Here is a 22,843-nt window from a genome sequence, read left to right on the forward strand (position 1 = left end):
GAGAAGAAGACTTTGAGCATGCGCATAACCAACGTATGGTGTTGTCCATTATCGCTTGTTGGTCACTACAATTGCATAGAAGCAATAGATTTTGCTGTAATAAAGCTTGTAGGCCAGGGCTATTCAATTAGTTTGTCGTGGGGGCCAGTTCATGAAAACCATCTCAAATGAGGGGCCGGAGATATAACAGTGATGATGACTACATTTTCCTACAATTAAACATACTAATGTTATATTTTGAAACTGCATAAAAACAAAACCAGTGCATTGTACAATAGGTTTTTCTACAAACATGTATTTTGAAACTGCATTCAACAACAATAGTGCATTGTTAGATGTCAAAGTAGGCTTTATTCTACATTTCCATAGGTAAATAAGATCCATATCACACTCATTGAGAATTTAGCTAATTTACTCACTTCAGTACACATAACAAAAAAGATTAAAATATGGAACATAATTGTTTTATGCTGTTTTTTGTCAAAACAAATTATTACTGTAGCCCTATTTAAACTACAACAGCCATCTTAATAATTGGCAAACATTAGGCTAGCTTCTAATAAGACAGAATATGTTTTTAGATTTGGCAAGAGCAGTAAAATTAGGTGTATGTTTGTCAGCGTGATACGCATACAGTGGTGCAGGTGCTGGTCTGTGAGCGAGGGGCGATTAACTGTTACTCGTTTCAAATGCATTCTTGTGTGAGAACGATGACTCGCATAATATTTGAGCTTTTGTCTGCTTTGAATTTTGGAGAAACGGCAGGATCTTTTTGTCTAGTTCACAAAATCGTTTCAACGAGTTTCCTTTATTAAGACATCTAACGTAAATGTCATTGTGGATAAGCAAGTAATCATTGAGCTGACATATCAGACAACAATTGTGGGAAAAGGCAGTGTTTTTAAGCTGGAAATACAACAAATAAAGTTAAAACAGCCATAGAGTCCGGTCTCTTAACTCAGCACTGTCAGCTATCGCGTCCTGAGACGCGGGCGCGAGCGGGGGAGGCGATTGCCTTGAACTTGTGGACCAAAGCGCGAACATAATCACGTGACACAGCTGCTCGCACCAGTCACGTGATTCGCGCTCTGCAGCTCATGCTGTATGAAACAGACGCACGCGCATCAACTCGTAACTCCATGGCCCGTTGTCTAACTTACTAAATTTATTCTAAAGATGTCTTTTTTACAGACTACATGAAGGGCCGGATCAAATTACCTTGGGGGCCGGGTTTGGCCCGCGGGCCGCCAATTGAATAGCCCTGTTGAAGGCTTTAGTAGCTTCTGTAGCACGAACACAATCGCGTAGTCCGCCGTTATTGTTGTTGCTGTTACGTGTGACGCTTCCGACATGTGATGTGATGACGTTTTCGCTTCACAAAATATATGGATTGGCTGTACAGACGAAACCACAAGGGTGTCGGTTTCAGATTTATCCACTTTAGGACCCGGTTTCAAAAAATATCGGATTCAGTCTCCCAAAACGCCGGATCCATGTGGATGAAACGCCAATACGATAACAAATGTATACGTATACAGTGATACGCGTCTCCGTGTGGACGCCCCTAATAAAATGCATAACTATATTATCAGTGGTGTATAAAGACCTAACATAATGAACTGTATTGTTTTTATTACCTTAGAATGAGCCGCTTTTATCTACAAACACCGTGGGTCCCCTTACATGAAAGTCGATGCCATGTTTCTATAGTAGCCCTAAACAGACAATTTGTTTTACAGAGCGCATTTTGTCCCTACGTTGTCTTGGACGACGACATGTTTGTCCTGTAGCTTCTCATTGCGTTTTGAAATTGCGGATTGCAATTCGCAATCTTACCACTAGATGCTGCTAAACACCCATACTGTACCTTTAAATTAGTTTGGCTGTACATGTTAGTATTTAGCAAAAAAATGAATGGGATCACACAAATTGCAGTTTGTTTTAAATTAAGTCTTCAACTAACTATTTCACGTAGCAGATGCTTACATAAGTCAAAACACAAAATAATAACTTTATTTACAAAAATATCCCAGTTCAAAAGTTTACATACCCATGATTTTAAATACTGTATGATATTATCTGTCTTATCAATGACTGTTTTTATGTTTTTTATTGTTGTTTATTAGCCTCTTGTTTGATCTCACCATTAAACTGTCCAATGCTCTTCAGGAATAAGTCCTTCAGGTTCTGATGCTATTTAAGCATCTTCTGCATGTTTGATCCCTTTCCAAAATTGACTGTATGATGTTGAGATTTATCTCTGATGACAATTAAGATATTCAGACACAACTATAACAAAAGATACAAACGTTCACTGATGCTCAAGAAGGCAACACAATGCATTAAGAGCCAGTGGTACCAGGGGTGATCAGTGTTATTGGTTATTGATTTGTTTAAAGATCGACTCAAAAATGGCTGCGTAAGTCAGTGCATGGACAGATTCACACGATTGCCACATAGCGTCCTCATAGCTGGCTGAAAAGACTTGACTACCTAGTACGAGCTGGTTCTTTTCATATACTCTGGATGTACATGATGTAGTACTTAGATCCGCTCCCAAATGTGATTCTCATCAGAGTATGGCACTTCAGCAAACAGCTAAACCTCAGCCAATCAGCAGCGGTGTTGAATCAAGGCCTGGTACAATGCCGTTTAGAATGCAAGTGACAAAATGCCCCCTGGAAACTTCCATTTGCCAGTGGGCATCTGATTAATCACGATTATCATACCATTATCATACAATCACACACAGAGGGTCCCATCTGTGGTGTGTGTGTGTTACCCTGTGTGTGTATGGAATATTTTTTTGAAGAAAGGTATTTAAATATTAATCCTGTCTATCATTTTAAACTTCATTTTAGAACTGCATGGAGTATTCCATTGTATTGAAATGGATGAATTGCCTCCAGTGAAAGATCTCATTAATTCCATTAATTGCAGCAGAGAATGGGCTGGCTTCTGTTTGTTTGCACTGGCTGAATGACAGCTCTGATAGGGAGCGAGGCTGATAAAGCCTCTTTGCTATGGATCACTGGATTGCCCGCAAGTTTTTAATTCGCTGTTGTCACAAATCGTTCAGATGGGCGTTTGTGAATATATAAAAATGTCATCTTGTTGCAAAATGCATCGCAAATATTCAAGGTCATTTGATTGATAGTGGTGCATTTTAAAAATGACACACTTTTTATTAGGGCTGCAAGAGAGATATGTGCATATCGCAATATACATATGGAAATGGTTTGCAATAACTGAATGATTTTAATACTTTAAAAAGTTATGTACAGTCAAAGTTTTAAGTAGATGCAGAAAACAGAGACTGGTGAGACTGAGAAAGTGATGCTTTGTATTTAGTGGTGCTCCGATATATCGGCTAATGATGCTTGCTATAGACCATTTCGCGAGTAGACGTCACAGTTACATCGCTGCAAGCTGCGCGCGCAATGTGGTGGCAGAAAAACAGTGGAAATGAATTATACACAAGTGAAACGAACAATATAACTCACTAGAAAATGTCTTGTTGTGCTGTTGAGTGTCAGAATAGGAATGCCAAAAAAGATGGCCTTCATTTTTATAGAATATAATCATTGAAGACAACATTTGAAGATAAACTTAGGTGTTTATGGTTGGAATAAGCCCTTAAACGGACAGACTGGAGGGATTAAATCATCTGGAAATCTTTTAATAATTAGAATAGAAAATAATTAGAGAAGATGTCCGGTGTTTTGTCCAAGTCTGTTCCCTCTATGTGTCTCTTATAGCGATTTCCTAACGTTACGTTTATAATTTATGTAGAAGGATTAAAGATTTGAATGAGTTCATAATATCAATTGTATCACAACTTATTAAATATTTAATTAAATTTGTTTTCTATTACTTTTTTTTACCTTATATCTTAGCCTATGTCTTCTTTCTGTTTGTTCTAAAATTATGATGTTTACATACTTAATTAATATATAAATATAACAAACACATGATGTAAAGTATTTAAAGTAGTTAAAATTAATTTGTATGTAAACATAATAGTTTTATAATAGTTTTAGAGCAAACACATAGGCTATAAGTATAAGGAAGAAATGATAGAAAACAGAAAAATTGTGAATAATTGATAAAAAATAAATGATATTATATAGAATACATGATAGTATTGCTCTTATGTGTACTTAAGCGATTCATACTGTAAAAATAATTGATTTACCAATAAAGAACAATACATATACGTTACATACATGCACACACATCAGTAGCCAAGCCGTATAAACTTTGAATTTATCTAAAAAATAAACATAACTTGGTGAAAACGCTATAAGAAACAGTAAAGAGAAATATAGGGAAACAGACTTCGACAGAACACAGGATCCATAAAAATCATAGTTTAACACTAAAACACTTCACACCGTTATTGCAGAGCTGTCACTTTCTGACACCAGTTGGGCTCAGTCGTCTCAGGTCTATGCTTCTCAATGAATTACGGTGAAATGCCACTACATCCAAAAGCCAGAGGGCGCTCTTGTGCAAAAACTCAATATGTGCTGCAGAGGAACCATACGCGCACAGCTATGATACGCAGCTCCTGGTAATGGCTTAAGGATATATTTATATTACTGTTCTTCAAACTTTTTCAAGTATTTTTTAAGATAATAAAAAATATGTATAATGATTATGTTTGACAAGGGTTGCTTTTTGAAATGCATGTTATAAACGACTCAAACTAACAGTGATTTTAGATCGATAAGGACTTACTGATCAAAAGCTGTAGTACATGAAATAGCTTGAATAATATCGGCTGTGTGATTTTAGAATTGGTTCACCCCTAATTGTATCACATATTGTACATCACATCATCAAGTGAAACAGCTTCTGAAGTAAGAAAAAAGGTAGGGCGGGAGTTGAAATTGTCCATCCAGAATTGATTGGATCATTGGAAGTTGGGTCATGTTGCTATTTGCTAATTGCCGCAATCTTTTCCCGGGCCCCGCCCCCTCGCCATTCCTCATGAACGGAAATAAGGAGAGATTGATGAGGGGAGGAGATTTTTAAGTGAATTTTTTTTTTTTAGTAACAAAGCTCACAGTCATTTGTAAAAAACAAACAAACACAATATTGAAAAAATAGAAGTTTTTAATTTCAATTTTAATTTTCTCAATTTCAATTTTGTGACTTTAATTCCGTGCAGCCCTACTTTTTTCTCTGCTTTGTGCTTATTTATATCCAAAGATTTTTTTATTTAAATCTTGTTTATTGCAGATTATATCATTGCTAGTAAAAGTCCAACCTTTTCCGCAAACGCCCTAGGAAAATTCTTGACTTAATCATTTTGGCCTTATTTGACCTTATCAGCAGTAGCCCTACAGCATTCTCTTATTCAAAGTGCAATGAATATAAATATCTCTCTTATGGCTCTCTGATTCCGCAGCGGCACCTCTCCTCCAGGAACGAGGCCCAGTGGCGTGACCGTTTTCCCCATTATCAGTGCCGTTTCAATGGCGGTTCTAATACCGATAGTGGAAGACAACAGGCAGAGCATGATTCTAATGAAAGACCCTCCCATTGTCCTCTAAATCATCTCCGTTATTGAATGCCGTGCAATCCACACCTGGCTCCAGCCCTGGAGAGCTTCGGCAGCTCTCTACCTCTCTCTCTCTCCCTACCTCCCCGTCTCACACTCTGTAAATGCAGGATTAGCCATTGAAGGAGCGTGCTTGGTTATCAAATTCATACAAGCGGCTTTTGCTTTTGTGTAGTGTTTTTAATTAAATCCTACTGAGGGGCTGGAACTGACCTTTTGAGTGGAGAACTGATTAAGTGCACAATGGCCAGTTATTTCTGTTGCATAGAGCGGCTGATTAACTTTCTGTTTAGGATGACTTGGCTTGAATCTCATTCACACACAGGCCAAGGAGAGGCAGAAAAGAGGAGTAATCAATTCTGGTTTAGAATTTAGATTAGGAACGATAGCATCAGGTAATTAACAGAGGTAGGGGCTGCGTTTTTAAGCAAAGTACAGTGGAAAAAGGTTCATTTGAGAGCCCAGATGGATATTTAAGGGGATAAAGGTGAAATCGGGATGGTTAGGATGTCTTTGAAAGGATTAGCGGATTTGTATCGTGCTCTTTGTGAAAAGCTGAAGGCAATTACGTCTGATGGGTGTGATAATGGGTGCGAGTGTCGGCAAAGTTTCCGCTAGCTCTTAAAGTCTCTCCTAATGTGTGATTATTATTGTGTAACCATATTATTGTGTCTCTTCTTATGAAGTTAATGGATTTTATTTATATTTTGTTTTTATACTATTAGCAATATTTATTTGGAAGGAAGAATAAATTAGTTATGAAGCACCACAGCAATGCTGCCCTACAAAGGCAAAAGACCTTAACTCGCTAAAGTGTGGACATTTTAGTGACTTTTAGTTGTCATTTTTTCTTTTCTCTTGATCGTTATTTTCTCCACATGATACTTATCCACATGATACAGAAGGTCTTAAATGTCCCAAAAATATGAATAACTTATTTTCGACCAAAAACAAAGTTACGGACTTTTGCCTTTGTAGTGCAGAATTGCATCAGTAAGTTGAACTTAAATCATAGTTTTTTTTTTTTTTAAGTAAATACCAATCACTAATGTATTGCTATTAATTTTGAAATTAATCTACATTTTTATGTGTTTGAAGTTAATTTATGCATGTGAACTTTTTCCCTGCCGATGTTTGTTTGTGTTAGAGTGAAACGGAGTTTCGTGAGGATCACATGCACTCCTGCACGGGACTGCCTGCAGCAGAAGAGACCCTTGCCAGACACTGCTGCAGTCCCGGTGAGACCATATATCCCTGTGGTATACAGACACTTCAGACGGCTGAGCGAGTAGGGTTTCATATACATCCGGTCTAAGAAGGTGTATGCTTAGATCCCTGTGTGCGCTGGTTGTTGTTTTTTTCAGTACCTGAGCCATCTGTTACAGTGATAGTGTAGTTTAGGGTCACTTAGCTGAGATGTTTGTCATTCAGTTTCTCATGCCTTCCATATTTCATGTTAAAGGTACCTGTACAGTATAATCTTAAATGTTAAATTGAAATTATTGTGAATAATGTGAAATTATTTTGTAGACAAAAAAAATATAATATAATGCATAAATAATGAAGAAAAAGCTAAAAAATAAATAAGAGACATGTGTATTTCTTCTAAACTATTTAAAATGATTTCTGGCTTAAAAATCTGCTTGATAAAATAACTAAAGTACATTGCAAATTCTAGACAAAGGGTGACTACAGTAAAGATGTGAGAATATAACATATATACATTTTTTATTTTATTTAGTTATTCCATAGTTATGATCACTTAACGTAACCCTTAACATTAACATATGTCCTAATTATATGCATACTACATGTATTTACCCTACACACAAGATGCAGTACATCATGTATAATATGTAGTGCATTATTTTTTTCTGTACCTGAGCCATCTGTTACAGTAATGTTGTATAGATGGGACACTGGACACACACACACACACACACACACACATATATACGCTGTATATACATATAAATATTTAAACATACAGTATATGTAATACTATTACACACAGTAGCTGTTGTGTAATATTAGATAAACAATTACCTGGGAGTTAACGTGTTGAATTTACAATATTTGAATTGGAGAGTATTGCCCATTTGACCTTTGCTCCATCCTCAACACCTGCTGTATGCAGTCAGACACAGAGAATGCACACAGAAGTAGAGATGTCACATTAGATCAGAGGAAATGTGGCAATATGGCAGCCGCATGTTCACTTCCCCTCTTTTGTCTTTGCTTCACCCCTCCTTCAAAGAGCCAAGGTTCCCAGGACAGCATATGTTTGATCAACAACACCCTGCTTCAGTCCTGGACACTAATCCGCCTTTCACTGGACCAACTCCCAAGGGCTTCCTTCAGCCTCCAGCATGTGAGAGTGACCCCTGGAGGCCCAGTCCAACTTTGCAAGGGCCCATCGATCTTCACCCCGCACACGACCCTCTCCAAAACCATCCATTAGCTCAGTCTGTCCCCCCCTTTGCTGCGCCTTCTGGACCTCGGGCACAGGTAATGTCAAATGAGACACTTTGTAATTGATGTTGATACATTCATGCGGCATCTGAATGCTGCCGACTTCTGACATTGCTCAGTGTATTTAGCCCCATAAATAAAAAAAGTCTTTAGATATTTTACTTATTACTCGTTGTGATGTAATTCTCATAATTTAATACCTGATTGTCTAATTGTAGTTTATTATTTCACTTTGGTTGATGGACCTGTGTCCTAGTGGTTCGTTCATGTGCTAGGAGAGATTGAGCTGTGGGGCTCATTAAAGTGATGCTTAGTCATTTCACCTTATAATTTCCTCTTCTGGCCCCCAATGTTTTGTGGTAAAATATTAATATAATGTATTTAAAATGCATGAATGTACTTTAATGTATTTTAAGTAGTAGCCTAATTGGGTAAGTAATAATGAGCCCATTTCTCCTCAAGGATAAATGCACACATAGGCTACACTGCCCTCTAGTGTTTAAAGTAGTTTTGGGCAATATGCTGCTTTCAATTTCAATTTCATTATTAATTTATTACTTTTTACATCAATATCATTATACTGCTATTGCATTTTATATATATATATATATATATATATATATATATATATATATATATATATATATATATATATATATAAACAACGTCATCATTGTATATTAACATATTTATACAGTACACAATTAAGTTTTAGAACGTGTACCATTATTATCTCAGTAACGCAGGTTAAGTTGAGATTTTGACCATTTTAGTAGTTTTGCATTCTTTGTTCATTCCTGATATTAAAGTGACTTGACATATATCTATTTATTAATTTCAGTACTCTAATCTAAATTATTTTGCTAATATTTCCAAAAAAAAATTAAGTTAAGAAGGTCCAGCTCATCTTTCCATTTCTACCACTGATAAGGTCAAGTGTTTTGACATTTTTATGTATGTCATCTCCTAAAACCCAGCAGCCCTCAATATTGTTTTAGTATGGTTCAAAACCTAGATACACCAACTGCAGCAAATAGCCATCACTACAAACAACCTCCATCCCAAACAGAAACCCGCTGTGCTGGTACGAGCCGTTGTCAGGACGGGATCGAGTGCCAAGCCCATGGCTGTTGCCAGGGGGATGCCCATTGCTGCAAGGCAGCCAGCAAGTGCCAAGTCTACAATCTCTGCCAAAACTCCATCAGCGCCAGGGATGATGGGAAAAAATGTGGGTCAAAAGGTCGCAGAGGAGCCCCAAACTCCTTCAGCTCCTCAAAAACTCCCTGCGAAGCAACTAAACATCGAAAACAATGAAGTGGTCAGTATAATGTCCATCACAATCACAACTTTATTAAATGTAAACCTTGTTAATATGACATCACATCTGTGTTATTATAATGGCCATTAAAGGGATAGTTCACCCAAAAATGTCATTTACTCACCCTCATGTTGTTACAAACATGTATACATTTCTTTGTTTTGATGAACATGGAGGAAAAAAGTTAGAGTGATGTTTGTAACTGAACTGTTCATGAGCCCCATTCACTTCCATAGTATTATTTTTTCCCACTATTGAAGTGAATGGGGCCTCTGATCGGTTTTGTTAAAAACAATATCTGCCCTCATTCATCAGAAAAAAAAGACATTTATACAGGATTTAACAACATGAGAGTGAGAAAATGTGAATAAAGGGTGAATTTTCCCTTCAACTAATGTTGTGGAGTCGAACTTTCTTTCTTTTTGACTCTTTTAGGACTCTAGGTCTCTCTCTCTCTCTCTCTTTGGAGTTTGCTATTAAAGTGTGTGGTAATAGAGCCTTTCACCTAAAGCTCATTGAGCTCAAGGTCAAGCAAACTGAGTGAAAGCTGTTCATTAGACCCAATTATTACCTCTAACAATGCAGTCAGGCAGAAATCAATAGCCGTTGTCAGGGCCCTTTCAAAGCTTTGCTCTAAAAATCAATTTGTCTATCTAGCTTTTTTCTGCATTCTTCTTTTGCTTCTTGTTTAGGCATAAACACCAAACCATCATCAGATATTTTTGCCCATATCAACAAGGATTTAAAAAATAATACTACAAATAAAACAAATTAACCAAGATGCCATTGTATGTAATAAAGTAATAAATTAAAAACTTTTGCGAATAAATCGATTATACATTCATGTAACTTGTCCGTTTTGTTATCCTCAGTTTGGTGTTGAAGATGAGTTGTATAGGCAGAAGCTGAAGAATCAGATACAACTGAGGAAGAAGATCATCAGAGAGAAGGAGCAGAGGAGGCGTTTGCGGGCCATCAACAACAATCAGCATCAGCAAAAACACCCACTTGGGCCTCCTGCTTCAAACGTCCAGCAGACAAACCCGAAATCTTGCTTTCAAAAGATTACGTACCAGTCGTCATCCCACAATCCCTCTCTCTGTTCTGACCTGAATTGCCATCCAGAATACCAGCCCCTGCCTCCACAGCAGCATCAGTACCATGCTTCAGTGGCAACACCTCAGCCGCCATGGCAACAAGCTCCAGCCGCCCGACGCTGGGTGCCAGAGCTGCGGTACAATCACCCACATCAACAGAGCACAAATAGGGTGGCGTTGCCAGATCACAGGAAGCTTTGCCGCAGCAGTGCATGGCCATCACAAGCACAGGAAATTTGGGAAGGAGGGATGAGGATGCTAGAGATGAGAGATTCTGATACGCCTGTTCCTGACAAAATTGGAGTGGTCAGACACTGTAACCCAGGTGTAAGTACTACACCTTAAAGTACCTTTATTTGTTTTCTACTCAACCGTGTTTAAAATGAAAGTCTTGAAATGTGTACTGTGACAGTACGTACTAAATTAGATTAAGCACCTACTCATTGACCATTAAAGGGCACCAATTTCTTTGCTAAAAACGTTATTTTGTGTATTTGGTATAATACAAAGCGTGTTTCCACATATATCGTACATTTTTGTAGCTCCACATTTCCCTCTCTTTCTTAAACGCACAGATTTTGTACAAAACTCATCGATATGAAAAGCTCTGTGTCCCTGATTGGCCAGCTAATTGGTACGTTGTGATTGGTCAGTACCTCTGACGTCAGCCGGAAAACCTGTTTGAAAGATTCGCTTACAATGCATTGCTAACAGTTAACTTACAAGCTGTGAGTCCAAGCGGGAGGAATTATGATAATGTCAGTCTTTACTACATCACCAATCCAAGGAAGTAAACAATCTGTGTTTGTTGTAGGCCAAGAAAAAATATGTTTTATGTTGGAGACGATAACTTGCGTCATTGTTTACTTTGGGGTTTGTACCTTATGCATATAGTTAACATACTAATACACACTTACATGAAATGTAAAATCGTGAATTTGGGAATGTATAGTATGAATAGGTGTAGCATGAATGACATTCGGATGTACTACATCCTCTTTCCGACATTATTGAATATGGCGATGCCTCTTCTTCGTCTTCTTCTTTGGGTGACTCCTCTCGCGGGTGTTCATGGGACAGTAAAGTGTCCATCGAATGCACACTTTAAAGTCTTGCCATAAGTAGATCATCCGGGTACTTTTCACCTACTGTTTTTTGAATAGTATGAATGAATTTGGACATAAATCTCACTTTGCATACTAGTATGGAGGTTAGCGATTTCGGAGACAGTGTTTGTTTCTTCGATTGATTTTTACATATCCACAAAACGTGACACACTTTTTTGTTACTGATGAAAGTTCCTGTATTATTTTCAAGTGACAGCAACATAGAATTGTTTTTTAATGTGGTTTGACCTTTCTAAACAAACCCAGCCTTTACACAACATTCTGCCTACATCTCTGTCTTTCCGTAACCCATCCTGAGAGGCACGCAAGCTTTGCCGAGCGATGAAGATAACAGGGTGTCAGTCTTAATAGAGGTTGTGCTGGTGGCGGTGGTGGAGAAACGTCTGCAGACTGCCGAATTGATGAGCTTGCGTTTGAGTGGTGCGGCCCGTTTGAAAGACAGATCAGCAGGATGCTACCCAGGGACATTGTTCGGCTGTCAGTCTCATCCGTGCTGACAATGTTATCTCATTCCCTCTCTCCAGTATCAAGTATCTTTCAGGTGTTCAGAATTGGATGTCACCCCCTGAAGACGTGCAATTAATCTATAAGTGTTTGCAGGAGAGAGTGATTGTGTATGTGTGGGCACGTTCTCTTAATACTTGTAAATAAAGAGTTGCTAGTGTGGCGGATTTGGATTGAGGAGCTTAGCTATAGATAAGGAAAATTAATTCTTCATCAGGAATAATGGCAGACGTGCCGTCAGGCAACACAAAGCAGTAGTGAGGGTGAACAGGGAATTTGTCAAGTGTTGTCACCCCGGGATAATACTGCTTAGTGTGTGATTGGTGTAATGGAGGATTGTGATTTCGATGAAGGGGGATTATTTACTTTACACTTTGCCGAGAGCAATGGAATACAGTTTGGGATGCTTGAATGCAAACCATGCATTCCTTTTGTGCTTTAATGTTTTCCCATTTTACCTGGCTATCAAACATACAGATCTAGGCTCTAATGTAGGTTGCATGCAACTACTATTTGAATTATGTAAGCTCTTTACATACACTGAGGATTTTTTTTAGACCAGTTAGACTGAAGAATCCAAGTTGTTGTAATATTTTTCCTAATGATACCACAGGATGCTGCATAGGCCATGATAAAAAAATCAATTATGTCCAAGTCTGTTCTCTCGCAGTGAATGTTGTGTCGGGCATTGTAACATAGTCAGTGGGAGTGACATTGTTGTACAACACTGTTGGCCAGTTGTTTTGACTGTGGGCCTGGAGTGCCCACTGCTATCTCAGCAGTGTAGTGGTCAAGTGTGACATTGGGCCCCGTCCAGCCGAGAAAAGTGCAGAGCTGGTCGCAGAGATTCCTGATTTGTTTTAGCTCATTAAGGGATGAGGTGGGACACTCTCTGCAGGAGGACAGCAAGGTGGATAAAGCATAGGAAGGTCGGAAGGACACATGGAAGAGGACTAAAAATATAGAGAGTGTGAAAAAAACTAATTTTTTACTCTAAGGCTTTGAAGCATTACTGTAGGTTTGGAAGATCTGTATGCTTGCGTATCCTTAAAATGTAAAAAAAAAATCTGAGTTTAGGTTGATCTACACAATAAACACAAAAATATTGAGAACTTGTATAGAGATATGAATTATATTTATACTGTATATACAATATATAAAAGAGAGATTTGACAATAGAGGTAGTAGTGTGTCTGGAATGTATTGATGCTATACAGTGTTGTGAAAAAATATTGGCCACCTTCCTGATTTTTTTGCATGTTTGTCACACTTTAATGTTTCAGATCATGACACAAATTTAAATATTGATCAAAGATAACAGAAGGAAAACCCTAATGCAGTTTATAAATGAAGGTTTTTATTATGAAGGAGAAACCAAACCCACTTGGCCCTGTGTGGAAAAAGTGCTTGCCCCCTAAACCTAATAACTGGTTGGGCCACCCTTAGCAGCAACAACTGCAATCAAGCGTTTACAATACTTACAATGAGCGCTGTGGAGGAATGTTGTTCTACTCATCTTTGCAGAATTGTTGTAATTCATCCACATTTGGTGGTTTTTGAGCATGAATCGCCTTTTAAGGTCATGCCACAGCATCTCAATAGGATTGAGGTCAGGATTTCGACAAGGCCACTACAAAGTCTTTATTTTGTTTTTCATCAGCCATTCAGAGGTGGACTTTCTGGTGTGTTTTGGATCATTGTCCTGCTGGAGAACCCAAGTTCGCTTCAGCTTGAGGTCACCAACAGATGGCTTAACATTTTCCTTTAGGATTTTTTGGTATACAGCAAAATTCATGGTTCCATTTATCACAACAAGTCTTTCAGGTTCTGAAGCAGCAAAACAGCCCCAGACCATCACACTACCACCACCATAATTTACTGTTGGTATGATGTTCTTTTTGTGAAATGCTGTGTTACTTTTACGCCAGACGTAATGGGACACAAAACCTTCCAAAAATTTAAATTTAAGTCTTGGGGATCATCAAGATGTTTTCTGGCAAACTGATATGTTCTTTTTGCTCAGCAGCGGTTTTCGCCTTGAAACTTGCCATGCAGGCTATTTTTGCCCAGTCTCTTTCTTATGGTGGATAATGGCTTTCATTGTGGTTCGCTGAAGTCCCAAAGCTTTAGAAATTTCTTCATAACCTTTTCCAGACTGATAGGTCTCAATTACTTTCTTTCTCATCTGTTTTCTGAATTTCTCTGGATCTCAATATGATGTGTAGCTTTTGAGGATCTTTTGGTCTACCACACTTTGTCAGGCAGGTCCTATTTAAGTGATTTCTTGATTGTGAACACGTGTGGCAGTAATCAGGCCTGGGTGTGGCTAGAGAAAATGAACATAATGCAGTATGATTACCAAAAATGATTTTCACAGACTGCGCATCATGAATATTTATCGCAGCCACACTTGGTTACTTTGTTAAAGGACAAGTTCGGTATTTTACACTTAAAGCCCTGTTTTCAGATTGTTTATGATGAAATAGAACGGTTTTGACTGAAATTTGGACATATGATGCTGGCCCGAGAATTTTCGCGTGTTTCTTGTATCACCTCCCACCTCTATAATGGCTTTATAGGTGCATAGGAACAATCCTTCCTAAAATGCATTAAACTTTCGTTTACAAAGACGTGAAACTCACCGAGTGGTCAGGGGTGTTCACTGGTATGCTCACACAAAAATCGCTGCAAAAGACGCATTCCAACAGGTTTTATCATAGTTTTTGTCCAACTCCATTGACTTGTATTAGATGTCCTGTGAGGTACGGTATTACTCCACGCCGGGAACTTTGTTTCTATTCTTGCAATTGGCAATGGCGGATTAGCGCCCCCACCTGGGCTGGAGTGTCTATTATTCAAGCTCTCAGCGGAAGGATGTACGGGTGTGAGGCGTTTAAAAAAAATAGGTCCACAAGTTTACAACGAATGCTAAAACAGCTGTTGTAAAGCATCTTTTGCAGCGATTTTTGTGTGAGCATATCAGTGAACACCCCTGACCACTCGGTGAGTTTCACGTCTTTGTAAACGAAGTTTAATGCATTTTAGGAAGGATTGTTCCTGTGCACCTATAAAGCCATTATAGAGGTGGGAGGTGAAAAACAAACACCCGAAAATTCTCGCGGCAGCCGCATTGTCAAAATTTCAGTCAAAACCGTTCTATTTCATCATAAACAATCTGAAAACAGGACTTTAAGTGTAAAATACCGAACTTGTCCTTTAAGCTGCTGTTTTTAGATACAAATATGGCCTTTGTAACATTTTGAGATACATTTTCTGCTTTTTTACAGGCTAGACAAGAGAGTACAAGCTTCAATCTTACACCACAGATGAGTAGAGAGTCCAGCACGGTGATTGAAACTAAGTCCAGAGTTGTCACCTTCACAACACCCGGTTCATCTCTGCAAGGTCCAAGACTGCGCTGCCACAAACGCAGAAGATGGTCCACCCTAAACCAGTCCCAGCACAAGGTAAACCGGTCTCAGTCTGTATAATTATGGCAAAGCTCTTGATTTTTACTCTGATTAACACTAAGTTAAATATTAGGTAATGTTCATCTGGAAAAAAAAAGTTTTTGTTATTCGCCAATGAGTTGTAATAAATCTCCATGCTGGTATTTTCCATAAAACTAAGCAGTTTATAGTGACCCTGGGCTGTCCAGCGTCCTACACTGTCAGAACAAAGATACAAAACTGTACCTTTTCTGTCACTGGGGTGGTACCCCAAGGCTCAGTTTTGTACATTTACAGGTATACTTAACATAATACAATGTTGTAACTTTTTGGTACAACATTTCAATGTGTCGTATACCCATAAAGGTACAGAAATGGTACAGTTATACTTTTTTTACTACGAACAGAAAGTATAGTTTAACATCAATAGCTTCAACCTGATCAGATCATTCATGCAAATCATTATACAGCTTCAAAATCAAACATGGAGCCTGTAGTGTCAGTTTGACGTCATAAGAACCATGTGAGAACCAATTACATTTGATTTGACATCCAACCAGTGTCCTAAGTGCCATATTTAATTTAAAAGCAGCATAATGATTCCCATGAATGATTTAATTTCAGAGAGAATAATGATTTATATTTAGTTCTGTTCCTTATACTGCTATCATATGACTTCAGAAGATGTGGGACGTAGCTGACAGATCATAAATACAACACAGAGATTCTTCAAAATTCCACTTTTGTGTTTTACAGAAAATATAACAGTCAGTATTAACCTTAACTTGAATGCTGTTAAGTGATATTTAGTTGTCAGTTAGTAGACTTCCTGTCAGTATTGAAACATCAGCAGACGCCAGAAGGGCAAACAAAATTGCCCGTCTCGGTGTGTGCTTGGCGCTCGCTGCAGGTTGTTGTTCAGGGGCGCGGTAGAGTTGGAGAGGGCCAGATGGGCAGTGCCCACTTGGTGCCAGGCAAGCAGACGAGCAGTAGAGCAGGGAGGGGGGAGGATGGGAAAGGCTGCAGACCTGGTGTCAGATGAAGGGCTTTCTTCATCAACCGCTGGGGTCCATCTGAAAAACCTGCTGATGTCAGTAAGACTCATTCAGGTAGGTCAAATCCTCGCTCCCCTCCCAACTCCACCACTCACTGTCAGGCTGCTCTTCTCACCCTGGAAAGCTGATACAATCAGTGCAATTTACTGTGAAACTGCTTAACCCCTTTGTGGAAGTAATTCCCAGTTGTGCAGTAAATGACACACTGGAATAGAAGATTTAGTAACGCAATTTTAATGCTGAAATAGGCACGAGTGACAGTAAGCAGGTAATATTATTTACATGTATTTATTCAGCAGACACTGTTTTTCAAATGTTCAACGTTTTGTTTGCTTTGATTATTTTTTTCTGTAACTTTTTGCTATGGTTGTGATTTTCAAATGAGGAAAGTTTTTTTTTGTTATGGTTTTGTGTGTTTTTTTCTTGTTTTTGCAACTTGCCCCATTGTTTTTGCACCAGGCATGCCACAAATGTCTTAAAAAGTGAAACCTCTAGGTGTCGGGGTGCAGTATAGATCATAAGCCCCACCCTCTTCATATAAAGGAATGGGACTTGACCCATACTTAAAAATCGAATTACACTTCAAATGAAATTTTCCCAAAGATGGTTACTGTTACTTTAGTTATTTCTTATCATGCTGATGTACTTCGAAGAGTTAATTTTTCTAAAACATTTGGTTTTAGTTAGTTATAAGATGTTATTTTAAAGGGACGTGATGACATAATTTGTCTGTATGTGTTTAAGTCAAATTAAAATATGGGCCTGACCTTGATACCGTGGCTCTATTCATGATAACTTCTGCGTAGACTCCAAATTCGCCATCGGAGTAAGATGTCAGAGGATATTTTTGGGAGATTTTGGCTGTTTTTCTGTAATGGAAGTCTATGGAGACATTTCGTCCATCTTTTTTATAGTCTCTGATTGGTACCATGAGGCACTGGTAGAGACAGAGCATTTTAAATAAGCTTAAGTGAACAGGCAATATTATTTACTTTCATTTAGCAGATGGCTTATCCAAGCAACTTTCAGATGAAAAAGGTTTTGGTTTTTGTAACTTAATATGTTGGTACCACAAATAAGACAGACCCCATATGTACGTGACTGCTCATCCGAGGGGTGCTAATTCAAAATATGTGTTCGGGGTGTCGTGTGTGTTGCTTGCGTTTTCAAAATATGTGTTTGTTGCGTCATGTAAACCATGTGCATCACGTGTTTTGTCAAAATAAGTGCCTGCTGAACATGTGTGAAAACCGTTTATGATAAAAGAGACGTTCACGTTCACAAAATACACGCAAGACTCTCCCTTAACAGTAAACTCTGATTACGCATGAGATTATGCGAGTATCTGGCTAATGCGAGCGTCTCTTTTAACATAAACCCTTAGACGCATCTGCAGCAGGCACTTATTTTGACAAGACACGTGATGCACATAGGATCTCTAGACGCGCAGAACACATATTTTGAAAAAAGGAACCACACACAAGACTGGCTACATACTGTTGTGACGAACCTCGCGTCGAGCTCCCTCGAAAAAAGAAAACTCTGGCCGCCACTGACCTCTATGAATCACCATGCTACATTTGGTGGCCATAGTCCCTCTTTACACTTAAAATACCCCATTACCTTGGTGATAAAGGCATTGCACCTGTGAATGGCGGCAGGAATTAAATTATTGCCCCCCCAGTGCATTGCCTCCTTTTTAGGTAAATTAGAGCTGCACAATTATGGCTAATTAAAGTTACTTTAGTGCTGCTCATTCACCAGTGTAGACTTCTTCATTTCACCTGGGTTGGATGTCTCTGTTTCTGACATCTACTTTATCCGTTTTATGAGCTTGTCACAGAAACCGTTGTTAGGCTTTGATATGTAATTACTTGTTATACACATGGCTCTCAGATGACTGAGCAGGAAGTAGGAAGCTTTGAGGATGAAGAATTCCCCCCATAGTTTCTCATCCTGACTGCAGCCAATCACCTGCTGTTGCTTGGTCTGTTGATGTGCCTGTCTGCGCAGTATGACTCTATCCCTGGTGTGTGCGGATCTAAAGACTTGACAGGGTTGAGAGGCGTTCGCCTGTCATGTCGTGCATTACTGCACATGGAGTGAGAGGTGAGCATTCACTCTCTGATTCTGAGGTATCAAAGCACTGCCTTGAGCAATGTTTGCTTGATGCCACTCACCTGAATCACTATTGTGTGTTTTTCCTCTTTCACATTAAACAATGCAGCTATTCGTTCTGTGGCTGTCACAGTTCATAATATGTGGTTAAATGATAAACTAATTAAGTTGAACCAATTCAAAATAAATAACCCAAAAATATGTTAAATGAAAACAAAGTGAGTTATTAATTAAAGTAGCAATTGCATCACTGTGTGGTTGTGTTTTTAACTAATATGCTAAGCCTAGTAGGGATGCTCCGATCAGGATTTTTTCAGGCGATACCGATTACCGATTTGTTGTCTTTGTGATTGGCCAATACCAATGCCGATACGGGTTCTTCAAGCTGATATGCTATATTTGTGTTGTATACGCTGTTTGATGGAGATGTGAAGACGCGCTGCGCTGTTAGGACCAAAGCACGTCCTCATAGAAAATACACATATCTCTGTAAAGGCAAAGAGAGAAATCCAAATCTGCACGTCACACATGAGAAACGTTTATAAAAATGCTCACACCGTGTAAAAATGCTCTCGAATTTTTACAGGAGTCGTATGATGACAAAAGTAAACGGAAAGATCAGTTCATGAGTTCGGCAAATTTAGCGAGTATTGATCGAGCCATTTAATGACGTTAGCAGCCGATACGGATCGGCAGCCGATTGATTGGAGCATCCCTAAAGCCTACTAATTTAGCTTACTTTATTTTTAGCATTTTGTTAAATCTGAATGCAGTTCCTGATGCTGCCACATCAAAAAGTTTGTTCAATTAACTTAATTAAATTAGTTTAGGCTTGCACAACAAGAATAGAATTAAAGTTAATTTAAACAAATAATCTTTTGTTGCACCAACTTAATAAATTTACATTTCTTGGTCATAAAAATATCGTGTTCAATAAACTTAGTTCAGTTAGAAAAAATTTTTTCCACGCAATTGGTTCTGGTTTGTTCAACAAGGACAAAACAAGTTAGTTCAAACAAAGAAATATATTGTTAAACCCATAGATATGTAAAAAGGCTAGATGTCTTACCGCCGAGTTCCTAACGGCATCACCTGGCGGCCATCTTACCACAGGGCGCTCGCTCACTCGTAGCATTGAGTTTAATGGTGCAGGTACTTTTAAATGACCATAACTTGCTCAATTTTCTACCGATTTTCAAACGGTTTGGTTTTTTACAAACGTTATAAATGTGGCTATAATTCTGGATGCTTTAACATGTTTCATGAATTTTTTATTTATTTTTTATTATAGGTATGCAGTGTCATAGGTACATCTTTGACGTTTATAACAAACCAAACCGTTTGAAAATCTGTAAAAAATTAAGCAAGTTATGGTCATTTAAAAGTACCTGCATCATTAAAACTCAATGCTACGAGTGAGCGAGCGCCCTGTGGTAAGATGGCCGCCAAAATGTGGATGTTCCACTCAATTGGCCAGCAGCGCGGACGAGACATCTAGCCTTTATACATATCTATGGTTAAACCTACTTAATAAATGCCAGTTTCTATATAATACCAGTTTTGCATGTTAGCATGCTAATAATAATAATAATAATAATAATAATAATAAAAGCATACACTGAAAGAAATAAAGGCTGGATTTACATAAAAATATAGTGCATCATTTTTGCATTCATTTTTTGTTAAGTTAGTTTCACATGGAATTTTAAGCAATTTATGCAATTGCTTAAAATTTCAAGTAAAACTTACTTAAAAAAGTGGATGCAAAAATTACTGCCCTATATTTTTATGTAAATCCAGCATATTATTTTTTACAGTGTATGATAAATAAGATGAGCATGTGAGAGAGACTGATCTCCATACAGGCATTAACACAGCTCAATGAAAGAAGTATCTCACATCCACAACTTAACCACAAGCGCCACTTTTCTGCAAGATGGTAACCAAACAATTCGAAAAAATATAACACAAACTCTTAAAAATCAGTAAGAAACACTATAAAGTCTTTCCTTTTATCTAAAAATGCATGAAATAACACTTCATTTTAAACATTTCTCTACAAATGCAAACATGCTGGGAAATTCAGATCCAGGCCAGTAAAATCAGCAAAAATCATTAATGTAGTCTTAAAGGACAAGTTCGGTATTTTAGACTTAAAGCCCTGTTTTCAGATTGTTTATGGTGAAATAGAATGGTTTTGACTGAAATTTCGACATTTTCGGCTGCCCTGAGAATTTTCGCGTGTTTGTGTTTCAGCTCAGACCTCTACAATGGGTTTATAGGTGCACTGGAACAATCCTTCCTAAAATGCATTAAACTTTCGTTTACAAAGACGTGAAACTCACCGAGTGGTCAGGGGTGTTCACTGATATGCTCACACAAAAATCGCTGCAAAAGATGCTTTCCAACAGCTGTTTTAGCATTCGTTGTTAACTTGTGGACCTATTTCCCCAAACGCCTCACACCCGTACATTCTTCCACTTAGAGCTTGAATAATTAACACTCCAGCCCAGGTGGTGGCGCTAATCCGCCTTTGCCAATTGCAAGAATAGAAACAAAGTTCCCGGCGCGGAGTAATACCGTACCTCACAGGACGTCTAATACAGTCAATGGAGTTGGTAAAAACTACGATAAAACCTGTTGGAATGCGTCTTTTGGAGCGATTTTTGTGTGAGCATACCAGTGAACACCCCTGACCACTCGGTGAGTTTCACGTCTTTGTAAACGAAAGTTTAATGCATTTTAGGAAGGATTGTTCCAGTGCACCTATAAACCCATTGTAGAGGTCTGAGCTGAAACACAAACACGCGAAAATTCTCAGGGCAGCCGAAAATGTCGAAATTTCAGTCAAAACCATTCTATTTGACCATAAACAATCTGAAAACAGGGCTTTAAGTCTAAAATACCGAACTTGTCCTTTAACACAAAATTAAGTTAATGTATTTTTTTATTAAGTGGGTTCAACATTAATTTAGGTTGAGACTAAAAAATGTAAATAGTGTTGTATTAACCTGTTTTAGTTAAATAAATTGGACAAGGCACAAAATATTTTAGTGGAATATTAAGAATGTAATTTTATGCAGATCCAGTAGAGGGCGGCCTTGGTTGACTTTTTATACAATACAAAGTCCAAAGGGGCCATTTTATTGGGAAGGGGGAAGGGAATTATACTGTGAAAGTGACTTAATGACCAATGTATGGCAGAATGTGACCTCTGCAATTAATCCATCCCAGTGAGTAGTGTTCACTGCATGTCATATTTAAACAAGCACTGGGAGCTGTGGGCAGTGCCCAGGGAGCAATGGGAAAAGGTGTCTGGCTCAAGGGCACCGGCAACTCTTGGGTTACAGGCCAGACTCGCTTAACCATTAGGCCACGACTGCCCACTACTGTTGATATTTTATTGAAGTGGATAATGGTCTTCTACCTTTCAGTTTTACCCATTCCTGCACAAACAATATTTATCTATATCTTCTTTTTAATTCTATGTTTCATTAAAAAATTGTACTGTTATGACTTACACTAAGAGAAATGTAGTTATAACTTTTTTTAACTATAGCTTGCAAACAATATTAAAGGCAGACAATGAAAGTTTAGAATGACATTTAACACTCATTGTGTGCTGTGAAGTATTCTAATTGATGACTAAGTGATCTAATTCACAGAGTCCTTTACAGTTTTCAGGGCTCTTACACCAGGGGTCTCCAACCTTTTTGTAAGCAAAAATGGATACCACAATAGATAAAACAATCTGGAGGGCTACTTTTTGATATAGTTTACTCAAAACATTTTTGTTTTACTTATTTTACTTGTTGGATATGTTTTATCATTGTTTAAAATGTTAACATGCATAAAAGAAGCCAAGCTAATATAAAATTATGTAATAACTAAATATTACAATGGAGACTAATAGAATGTGCTTTGGCAGACACCTCACAGACTTTGTGCGGGCACCATGTTTGAGACCACTGTCTAACACAATTACCAGGGACATTTTTTCATTGCTGTAGAAGTTCTCTTTACTTGACACATTCTTTTTTTTCATATGAAATACCCAATGTCATCAAATACCAGCCACAATTTAGCATTTTGGTGGTCTGAGTATAATAAATGAAAAATTACACAGCTAGTTATAAA

The 22,843-nt window shown here is 38.1% G+C and overlaps 1 protein-coding gene across 1 annotated transcript in view; it reads left to right on the plus strand.

Annotated features, from left to right (window-relative positions):
- Positions 1-22,843, plus strand: part of rbm33b (RNA binding motif protein 33b) — a 68,864-nt gene that overhangs the window by 14,292 nt on the left and 31,729 nt on the right. Inside the window, exons 6-10 of the mRNA XM_065276246.1 lie at positions 6,714-6,804; positions 7,824-8,074; positions 9,108-9,356; positions 10,229-10,780; positions 15,372-15,551. Of these exons, the coding sequence (XP_065132318.1) occupies positions 6,714-6,804; positions 7,824-8,074; positions 9,108-9,356; positions 10,229-10,780; positions 15,372-15,551 (1,323 nt within the window). The remainder of the gene's footprint in view (positions 1-6,713; positions 6,805-7,823; positions 8,075-9,107; positions 9,357-10,228; positions 10,781-15,371; positions 15,552-22,843) is intronic.

Source organism: Paramisgurnus dabryanus, chromosome 6 (assembly GCF_030506205.2).
Source record: "Paramisgurnus dabryanus chromosome 6, PD_genome_1.1, whole genome shotgun sequence".
NCBI classification, from domain to species: Eukaryota; Metazoa; Chordata; class Actinopteri; order Cypriniformes; family Cobitidae; genus Paramisgurnus; species Paramisgurnus dabryanus.